Source organism: Podarcis gaigeae (assembly GCF_964106915.1).
Source record: "Podarcis gaigeae genome assembly, chromosome: 2".
Lineage (NCBI taxonomy): Eukaryota > Metazoa > Chordata > Lepidosauria > Squamata > Lacertidae > Podarcis > Podarcis gaigeae.
The window spans coordinates 13,316,449-13,327,325 of record NC_139679.1 but is presented as its reverse complement, the minus strand read 5'-3'; the positions used below and the strand labels follow the sequence as shown (position 1 = coordinate 13,327,325).

General features: G+C 43.9%; 1 protein-coding gene across 1 annotated transcript; it reads left to right on the top strand.

The window, feature by feature from the left end:
- The first annotated feature begins 5,985 nt into the window (after positions 1–5,985).
- Positions 5,986–10,860, top strand: SPRYD4 (SPRY domain containing 4). The gene is made up of 2 exons (XM_083729081.1): positions 5,986–6,214; positions 9,305–10,860. Exons 1-2 carry the CDS (start codon positions 6,001–6,003, stop codon positions 9,850–9,852), a joined length of 762 nt encoding a protein of 253 aa, XP_083585207.1. The 5' UTR covers positions 5,986–6,000; the 3' UTR covers positions 9,853–10,860.
- Positions 10,861–10,877: the final 17 nt, after the last annotated feature.

Genomic DNA, 10,877 nt, shown 5'->3' with positions numbered 1-10,877 from the left:
GGAAACACATACATTGCAATCAGAAGACCAGCACAGCACAGATATGGCATCGAACAGTAGGTTTTCCTTGCTTATTCCCACCCACCCTCCCAGTTTGTAGAGCTATAGTAGGAAACTCATTTGGATGTGTTGGAATGGATGACATTGGACAAAGTTGCCCCTGAAGAAAGAGTGATAGGACACAATAATCATTCTCAAGAGTTCTTTTGAGGTTTCCTCTGTCTTTGCTTTTATATTGCTTGAGGGCTACAGGATAATGTAATATTCTTGTAAGCTTTCCATGTGTGCCTGGTCACATTTAAATGATTTATATATGTATATACATACATACATACATACATACATACATACCCCGCCCATCTGGCTGGGTTTCTCCAGCCACTCTGGGCGGCTCCCAGCAAAATAATAATAATAATAATAATAATAATAATAATAATAATAATAATAATGTGATAAAACATCAAACGTTAAAAACTTCCCTAAACAGGGCTGCCTTCAGATGTCTTCTAAAAGTCAGATAGTTGTTTATTTCCTTGACATCTGCTGGGAGGGCGTTCCACAGGGCGGGCGCCACTTCTGAGAAGGCCCTCTGCCTGGTTCTCTGTAGCTTCACTTCTCGCAGTGAGGGAACTGCCACAAGGCCTTCGGTGCTGGACCTCAGTGTCCGAGCAGAACGATGGGCGTGGAGACGCTCCTTTAGGTATACTGGGCCCAGGCCATTTAGGGATTTAAAGGTCAGTACCAACACTTTGAATTTTGCTCGGAAACGTACTGGGAGCCAATGTACCGGTAGGTCTTTCAGGACTGGTGTTATATAGTCTCGGCGGCCATTCCGAGTCACCAGTCTAGCTGCTGCATTCTGGATTAGTTGTAGTTTCCGTTTCACCTTCAAAGGTAGCCCCACATAGAGCGCACTGCAGTAGTCTGAGCAGGAGATAACCAGAGCATGCACCACTCTGGCGAGACAGTGTGTGGGCAGGTAGGCTCTTAGCCTGCATACCAGATGGAGCTGGTAGACAGCTGCCCTGGACACAGAATTGACCTGTGCCTTAATGGACAGCTGTGAGTCCAAAATGACTCCCAGGCTGTGCACCTGGTCCTTCAGGGGCACAGTTACCCCATTCAGGACCATGGATGCCAGCCCATTAATGTCACACCAAGCAATCGATGGCCCTGGTGAATGGGCTGCTGGCATGCTCACAGTACTGTACACAAATCCATGCCTTACATTAAAAGCACTCTTGGGAACTGTGTTAAGGGTGTTGGGACTTGTTGTTGTTGTTTAGTCGTTTAGTCGTGACCGACTCTTTGTGACCCCATGGACTAGAGCACGCCAGGCACTCCTGTCTTCCACTGCCTCCCGCAATTTGGTCAGACTCATGTTTGTAGCTTCGAGAACACTGTCTAACCATCTCGTCCTCTGTCGTCCCCTTCTCCTTGTGCCCTCCATCTTTCCCAACATCAGGGTCTTTTGCAGGGAGTCTTCTCTTCTCATGAGGTGGCCAAAGTATTGGAGTTCAGCTTCACGATCTGTCCTTCCACTGAGCACTCAGGGCAGATTTCCTTAAGAATGGATAGGTTTGATCTTCTTGCAGTCCACGGGACTCTCAAGAGCTTCCTCCAGTACCATAATTCAAAAGCATCAATTCTTCGGTGATCAGCCTTCTTTATGGTCCAGCTCTCACTTCCAAACATCACTACTGGGAAAACCATAGCTTTAACTATACGGACCTTTGTTGGTAAGGTGATGTTGGGACATTTAACTCAATTGCACTTCCCAAGATTCCTTGGGGAGCCATGGCTGTTAAAGTGGTGCAAAGGTGCTTTAAATGTTCAGATGTGATGCTTAGCACATGTAGCAAGGACATTTAAACTTCATAAAGTGTCCCAAAGAAAGTGATTGGAACCTTTTCCCCCCACTCCTGATAAAGACCAGAAACACCTTTGCTCACTGGAGACTCGCCTGTTGTGTCTCTGCAGGAGTCAATGCTCTCGATAAGCCTCGTTCCAAGGACATGCAGGAACAAGAGGGGATCAGCTGCTTTGAGGGTGGATAAATGCTAACTCTTAACATGCTCTAAAACCCAACCCTTTTCAGATGTAAAAAGTGAAGCGCACCTCCGATTTTAATTTAGCAGAAAACACACCTCAGCTTTCAGAAGTCACTACTCGGCTTCCTCTGATCCTAACACCAGAATGTGTGCTTTAGTACTAAAGGGAGACGATAGCAGGGTTTAGGAAGTGGTCTGGGTGGTTAATTCAAATCTACTGCGTGCCATGTGTTGACAACTCAGTAGAGTCCCTCTCCTGGTTTCTGTAAAGTCAGCACCTGGCTCAGCAAAAGCAAGGCCTTCTGTTGACCTCTCGCTGGCATATGCTTTCTCTCTCTCTCTCTCTATTCATCTCTCTTTTCTTTGGCCACCACTTGCTGACTTGCTGCAAAGAGCCAGAACAATCCTGTCAATGAAAAGGTGGGAACAAAAGCCACCTCCCTACAGCCTGCAGTGTTCGTATGTCCCTGTCACATTTAATTAGCATCCAGCAGAGTCTTTGGGGTCGAAAGATTGGAAACATAACAATATGGCAGCCATTTCAAAGCAGGCAATGGAACGCAGGAACAGATCCCTGTCTTCTGCCCAGAACTGGAAGGCTTGAATAATCCGCTTCAACTTGAAATCCACAGGGGGATCTTTTCAAACTAGGGCACTGAACACCAGCGGGGGCGTATGGTGTGCAAAATGTTTCTGATAATTGGTGTACAAATATTCAAACCCTAAGAGTTTCTCAAATCTTAGTTACCTCTGATCTCTTGACCCAAGTCTCCTGCTTTAATCTCTTTTTTGTTAATGGGATGGTTTTATTGTATATTTTAATTATAGATGTTTATATTTTAAAATTTTTGTTGACTGGTTTTTATATTTTGTAAACTGCTTAGAAGCCTATTTTGACATTAAGTGGTATATAAATACCAAGAGGTTCTTGTAGCAGTGGCATCACCATCATCCATATCTCACGTACCTGTTTTTCAAGGTAGTGATGCTTATGTTTTCAAAAAGGCCTCAGGTTGTACAGCGAAGGAGACACATCTGTAAATGACCACTGAGACAACCACTATATATAAAGCAACTTGAAAATCTGATGTCCAGCATGACAGACTTTCTGGACAAATTATAATTACAGTGGTGCCCTGCAAGACGAACGCCTCACAAGACGAAAAACCCGCTAGACGAAAGGGTTTTCTGTTTTGGAGGCGCTTCGCAAGACGAATTTCCCTATGGGCTTGCTTCGCAAGAAGAAAGCCCATAGGGAAATCTCCGGGGACCTCTTTTAAATGCTGGTGGTGGGGAGCAAAGCCTTTTCCCCCCCCTCCGGCCTTCAGAAGAGGTCCAGGAAGGCCGGCGGGGGCCGAAAGGCTTTGCTCCCCACCGCCAGCATTTTAAAAGCAGTCCGGGATAGCAGGGAAGCGCTTCCCGCTATCCCGGATGGCTTTTGAAGGCAGGCGGGGGGGGGGGGGAGCAAAGTCTTTTGCCCCCCGCCGGCCTTCAGAAGAGGTCCTGGACCTCTTCTGAAGGCTGGCGGGGGGCAAAAGTCTTTGCTCCCCCCTGCCTGCCTTCCCGGGAGAGCGGAGAAACGCAACGCTGCGTTTCTCCGCTCTCCCGGGAAGGCAGGCGGGGGGAAGCAAAGACTTTTGCCCCCCGCCGGCCTTCAGAAGAGGTCGGGGGACAGACTGTCCCCGGACCTGGTCTGAAGGCGGTTTCCATAGGAACGCATTAATTGATTTTATGCATTCCTATGGGAAACCGTGCTTCGCAAGACGAAAAACTCGCAAGACGAAAAGACTTGCGGAATGAATTAATTTTGTCTTCCGAGGCACCACTGTACTTTAGTGCAATGCATCCCACAATCCTTTGCAAGGACACAGAGGATTCTAGGTGGCAACAACAAAACACCAGCCCTTGAGCAATCCTTGCTTTGGGGATAAGAAATACACTAGGCAAATTGGGACTGGAAAGGCTATAGAAGGGATTTGCAGTCAGAATCCGCTGACTTGGGCTTAATTGTTCTTAAACATGCAATAAATGATTTGATGTTAAACTAGCTCAGGGAGCTGACATGTGCCCAAACTCAACAAATTTTAATGGAGATGCACAATTTTAATGGAAGTTGATGCAACAGAAAACTATGTGCAATTCCATATCCCCTTGCCATACATAATGATGTATGGACAACACTGCTAATGTAAAGGATTTTCAACCCAAACTATTTCTGCCCATGATAGCAGGACTAAATTGTTCTCCATTCCTGCTCTATTCCTTCATTTCTCCATACAACCCAGGGAAACAGCAATAAACTGCTGAATCTTTTTGCAGTACGGTAACTTAATACCAATGGTGAACTACTCACTGCTAGAACAACCACCATAAGCCCATCAAAAACTCTCAGTGCTATTGTACATTTGTCACTGAAATACAAGGAGGAAGAAAAAAACCTGTTTGTGGGTTTTTTTTTATTGTATCACTTTATTATGTCCTATATGGCTGAATTTCCTCTGGTGCCAAACAACGACTGTCTTAATTCACCTGCAAACATAGTGATTCTGTCAGGTTAAACATAAACAGTTTGCAAAAGTGACATGGAATTTGGAGTGTTTTTTCAAACCTTTTTAAACTTTTGCAGTTAACTGTGCCAACCTACACACACACACACACACACACACACACTATTAAGTTTATAAAAGGGATGAGGGTGGCGCTGTGGTCTAAACCACTGAGCCTCTTGGGCTTGCCGATCAGAAGGTCGGTGGTTTGAATCCCCACGACGGGGTGAGCTCCCATTGCTCTTTCCCAGCTTCTGCCAACCTAGCAGTTCGAAAGCACACCAGTGCAAGTAGATAAATAGGTACTGCTGCGGTGGGAAGGTAAACAGTGTTTCCGTGCGTTCTGGCTTCTATCACGGTGTCCCACTGCTCCAGAAGCGGTTTAGCCATGCTAAAGCTCTGGCTCAAAACATTAAACATAAAACAAAGGCCTGTTTACACAACCACAAGTAGTTTTTATAGGCTCATATTGCTTTTTAGATGTGTTGCCACAGGCCTGAAATAGTCATGCAGAGTTCTCTGCCCAGATTTACAAATAATTGTTAGGCTGCAATAGATTGTAATGGATTGCTTTGGAGTCACTTCAGCACGAGAGGATGGGAATCGTATTTTGCCAGAACAAAGGCTGCAACCGTACTCCTGTAGCAAAGTTTAAGAGCAGATAGAAATCACAATACGTAAAGTTCTTCCCAGATGCACTTGTTAGCGAAGTAGATTAACTAGGCTTTCCATACGTCAAGAAAAATCCTGACACATCCTGGGTTTTGGGTGTAAAAATGGCGCCGGGGGGAAATTTGCCAAACCGTCACAATGTCAGGGAAAACCGATGTATGGAAAATGTTTATCAAACACATGAGGGGAAATTGTGTACGCTTGAAAAAGTTGGCAGCATTAAGATAAATTCAACAGTGTAAATCAGTTTTGATGGATGTAGTAATGGAATACTGAATGCTTTATTTTATATAAAGTATGCAGGAATTTATGATATGTAAAATGAACCATGGAAAGAGAACAAGGGAGGTCATGGATATTTTAAGGACGTTTAAAATGAGTATTCTAAATTGTGAAACAGAAAAATTAATTAAAATCGTATATATATATATATATATATAAAAACAAAACCTTAAAACCACTATTTTCTGGGGCGGGAGGAGATTCCCCCCCCCAAAAAAAAACACACCCCTCAACAATTTGGGTTCGTTCCCAAAAGAATCTCAGCAATTTATTTTCTCTAGCCCACAGGCACGCACTACCCCTCTAACAAGAACAAAATGACGGGCCTCGCCGGCCTTCCCTCCGCTTCAAGATGGCGCCGGCGGCGTCAGAAAGCGCCGCGCCCTATGAGAAGATGGCGACCCTGAAGCTCGGCTCTCCCGGACCAATAGCGACAGCCTGGCTTTAAGATGGCGGGAGAGATCCGTAGGCGGGGGCGGCTGTTGCCCTCCTCCAAGATGGCGGCCGCAGCCGCTTTAAGGAGCAATCGCGCAGGCGCCGTCCACGCGTGGTTGAGCAGTGCCCTTTCCAAAATGGCGGCGCCCATGCTGAGGGGTGTGAAGCAGCGAGGCTGGAGCCTGTGTGTCGCGGGGCGCCGTTTAGGGGGAGAAGCGCCCCGGAGAGGTACTTGCAGTTATACCCAGTGGCGGCTCTGCGCTGCTTACGAATGTTTCTTTCCTCGGGCACGATGACACCGTGTTTAGGGTTGCTCGTCATCCTTTCGTTGGGCTATGACAGCTGAGGTAGAAATTCAGCAGGCAGAAGGCTCCGCACCGTCACATCGAGCAAACCTGCACCTGTTGAACTTCTGCCTGCTACGACGCTCTTAAACGCGCAGGACCTCTGCCGAGTCGACTCTTTTGCACCTTTACCAATTAAGGGTCCTTGAGTCGCTCGCGTTAAGTAGCTGCTGCTGCTGCTAATAAGAATAATTAATAATAGTTAATATAGCAGTACCATTATTTGCTAATGAGTAGCAAAGCCCTTCATAAAGAGGCGGGATACTTCGAGAGCCTCAAAACATCTGATTTTTGGCCAGCAAAATGAGTTTAACATGGCGTATGTGTGTTGTTGCAACTTTTATAGAATATTGTATGCAAGCTGCTTAGAAATTATTATTATTATTATTATTATTATTATTATTATTATTATTATTATTATTATTATGTGGTGTATAAGTGTTATAAATAAATCAGCTTAGCTTAGACTCGAAGCTGAATATATTATGTACTATAGCAGTTATGGAGGTGCAGGGGGTAACTGTCTCCCTAAATCAAGTAAATAAATAAAAATACTTTGTAATTTTCAGTTATATACATTTCAGTAGTTCTACAGCCATTTAAACATTTCAAGACTCAACTTCCTCCTCTTTCTGCGGTTCCTTTAATTGTTTTTTTCACCTTTCCCTGCATATTCTAAATTAACTTATTATTTTATTCATCTACTTTAATTATATACTCTTACAAAACTGCCAGTTATTACAATAATCCTGCCAAAGTCCTTATCTATTTACAACTTATAATAATATAATAATAATTTATTATTTATACCCTGCCCATCTGGCTGGGTTTCCCCAGCCACTCTGGGCGGCTTCCAACAAAGTATTAAAATACAGTTAAACATTAAAAGCTTCCCTAAAGAGGGCTGCCTTCAGATGTCTTCTAAAAGTCTGGTAGTTATTTGCAAATATTCAATAAACCATTTCCATTCTTTTGTAAAAAGTTAGTTATCTTGATTTCTTATTCCCCACCCCCACTCCCCGGTACATTTTGCCATTTCTGTATAGTCCATAAGTTTTTGTGTCCATTCTTCTTTCGTCAGATCGTCGTCTTTCCATTTTTGGGCAAATTACATTCTTGCTGCTGTAGTTGCATACATGAATAAATTTCTATACTGTTTAGGTAGTTCTACCCCTATAACTCCCAGAAGGAAATACTTAAAATACTTAACTAACTGACCCATCGCATCACAGATAGGTTGGTTCTGCCCACATCCCCATAAATCCTGGCTAAGCCCATGGCTGCCATTTATAATGCTTAGTGGTTCTCCTGTAAGACTGTTTGCCAATACAGTGATACCTCTGGTTACGTACTTCATTCGTTCCGGAGGTCCGTTCTTAACCTGAAACTGTTCTTAACCTGAAGCACCGCTTTAGCTAATGGGGCCTCCCACTGCTGCCGCGCCACCACCGCACAATTTCTGTTCTCATCCTGAAGCAAAGTTCTTAACCCGAGGTACTATTTCTGGGTTAGCAGAGTCTGTAACCTGAAGCGTATGTAGCCCGAGGTACCACTGTAGTTTTGCAGTTCTTCATAGTATGATTTAAAGAGAGCTTCTGTAGCTCAGTATTAAAACACAGGCTTTGCAGGCAGGAGATTCCTTATTCGATTCCAGATATCCCTAATGTAAGTCAGTAAGTGTTTGTGTCAGTGTGTGTATCTATATCGATCTATCTATCTATCTATCTGATCAACTGTAGCCTATACATTACCACAGAGGCACAGTTATGCTGCTATGAAAACCCTTACAGAGGAAGAGAGTGTGTAGCTGTGTAGCTTCTGGGGTAAGATTGCCAATTGATTCATAATGCTACATAGATGACTGCTGAATGCTGACTCTTGGCTATAAAGTGCTGGAGTGTTCATCCAGTAAAATATTATTATTTCAGTTGCTGTTGTGGTTTATTAAATCAGTTTGCCACCCTTCCTCCGTAGATCTCAGTGCGGTTCACAACATTAAAATAGAAGATAAAAAACACAAAATACATAATAGAAACAAACCTTTAACCTCCCATCCTGTGCCACAACACATTTAAAAAGGTATTGGATGTTCATCAGCCAGAGGCCTGGTTGAAGAGGAACGTTTGTTCCAGGAGCCTAAAAGTATATAATGAAGGTGCCAGCTGAAATGATGATGATGATGATGATGATGATGATGATGATGAAGTTACCAGATGACACAGTTGGGTACTACCCAGCCTCCTTCTGAATGGTTGTGTTGTTAACCATAGCATTTGTGGCAATTGCATTTTGCAGAGGGGAGAGTGTTGTCATTTGAGTGACCTTGTTCATAATCCACGCTCCCCTCCATATTTATGGCTGGTGGCCCAGTTATGCCCTTAACTGGACAGGGATAGCCTAATTTCTGTTGTCTATGCTTTGATAAAATATAAAAAATATAAAGAGGCGCCTTTCTCATTCTAATCTCAGGAAAATACATGAATCTGAAGAAAAGCCATACTTTGTTTTTAGAACATTTTTTTTTTATACTTACAGAAACTGATGCAGCTTTTGACTGGAACAACTAAAATGTCCAATTGAATGATAGCCCTATTCCCTTAACCCTTTTCTCCAAGTTGATGTCTTATGCTTTGTCTTATTATTTAGCAAGTACACCCATTTCCCCTATAGTAAATGTGTGTTGTTATTTCTATTAACATCTATCTGTGCAAAAGGAAACATAATAGCTCCCTTAGTTCAACAAATGTAACTGTAAAGCAGGGTCAGGGATGGGAATTTGTGGTCCTCCAGATGTTTCTGGATTACAACTCTGGCTGAGGATGGTGTGATTTGCAGTCCAGCAACATCTCTTCACCTCTTGTAAGGTGGAAAACCTCGGCGATCACAGAGTAAAATGGTTCTGCTAACCTTGCTTCCTTTCTGAGAGAAGCAGCAAAACGTATGGACTCTCATGCAATTTTCTTTCTTACTGCAGAGATCAATTTCAAGCTGGATGAGAGAACGGCCCACAGCAGCTTGGATCTGTTCAAAAAGAACACTGGTGTCATTTACCGTATGGTGGGGATTGACCCCACCAGCGTTCCCCGGAATCCTGAACGCTTCAGAGACTGGGCTGTGGTACTGGGTGACACGGCTGTCTCCAGTGGGCGTCACTACTGGGAAGTGACTGTCAAAGAATCGCAGCAATTCCGCATTGGGGTAGCAGACGTGGACATCTCCCGGGACGGTTGCGTTGGAGTAGATGACCGCTCCTGGGTCTTTTCCTATGCGAACCGGCACTGGAATGCCATGTTCGCTAATGAGACCACTCCAATCAAGAACATCGGCCACCCAGAGAGAGTGGGCCTGTTCTTGGACTACGACAGCAAGAAACTCAGCCTGGTGGATGTAAGCAAACATGTGTCCGTCCACAGCATCTTTGGTGAGTTCCAAGGCCCCCTAGTTCCCGCCTTTGCCCTCTGGGATGGTGAACTGATCACGCATTCAGGCCTCGATGTACCTGAAATTCTCGACCGGAACTGAAAACCTCTCAAGCTTAGTGATGTTTGGAGAGACGAACAATCTGCTTGGAATATGAGGCTTCAGAGTGGTACATAAAAGAAGGAATCCCTCTCCTCCAATACCCTTGTCATAGGAGCCAAAGTTTCATATCTATATATACCATTCAGCCCGTTGACTATTTTCTCTTAGGAAAAGATGACGTCTTTGGATTCCGGGTTGAAACGTATCTCATTTGGAATGTAGTAAGATACTATTCAGAGCACTGAAGACCACATGTTCTGATTTTCTGTCTCTGCTCCATTATTCTCGTAAAAGGAGGTTGTTTGGCTGTCTACAAACACGGGGTGCACTTGGCTTAAATTAGGGTTTGTCCATATGGAAAATGTATGTGGTTGCTCCACGGTCAAATTTGTTTCTTTGAAGCTGTTGTGTGTGCTCTTATCCCATGTCCTTAATAATGTATAGAGTCCCCTTGCTCAGCCTAAGTATCTGCCTAGGCTTTCAGATGTCTGGAGGCAGAGAAACTTGGATCTCTCTGTGTACAATGCATAGCCACCATTGCCCTCTGCTGGGCCAGTGGGAGGACAAAGTAAGCCTGCATGCTGACATACCCATTGGAGCTCTAATCCTCCTGTACTGATAAACTTTGTTGCACATAATCAGATATATAGGAATGACTTTCTTTTAATACACAGCCCAATAATCCCACCTCATTCCATTATACCCTGTCTTAGCAGGGGTTTCCCTGTACAGGGTTTTGTCTATGTTTAATGGAGCAGCAATATATGGGTGCCAAATCAAGCCAGAAATGTTCTGATAACAGCTATCTGTGGTCACTCTTTTCACAGTACTCTCAGATCTAGCACACTGACACATTCTCCAGAGGTGTGCTTTATTTTATGGAACACAACTTGAAGACAACAAGGAGCTATTTTTTTGAATCAAGGAAGAGCAGCAGCATTCTGTTAACTGTATGTGTGTTGGCAGTTGTGTAGTTATCACAATCAATAAAAATAAATTTATCTGAAACATTGTATTTTCTGTTG

What these genes read in the sequence shown, in the direction of transcription:
- SPRYD4 (XM_083729081.1), top strand. Translation starts at nt 6,001, where the DNA reads ATGGCGGGAGAGATCCGTAGGCGGGGGCGGCTGTTGCCCTCCTCCAAG. An exon ending in GGGAGAAGCGCCCCGGAGAG is followed by an intron (nt 6,215 to 9,304) that starts GTACTTGCAGTT and finishes TTCTTACTGCAG; the next exon opens with AGATCAATTTCAAGCTGGAT.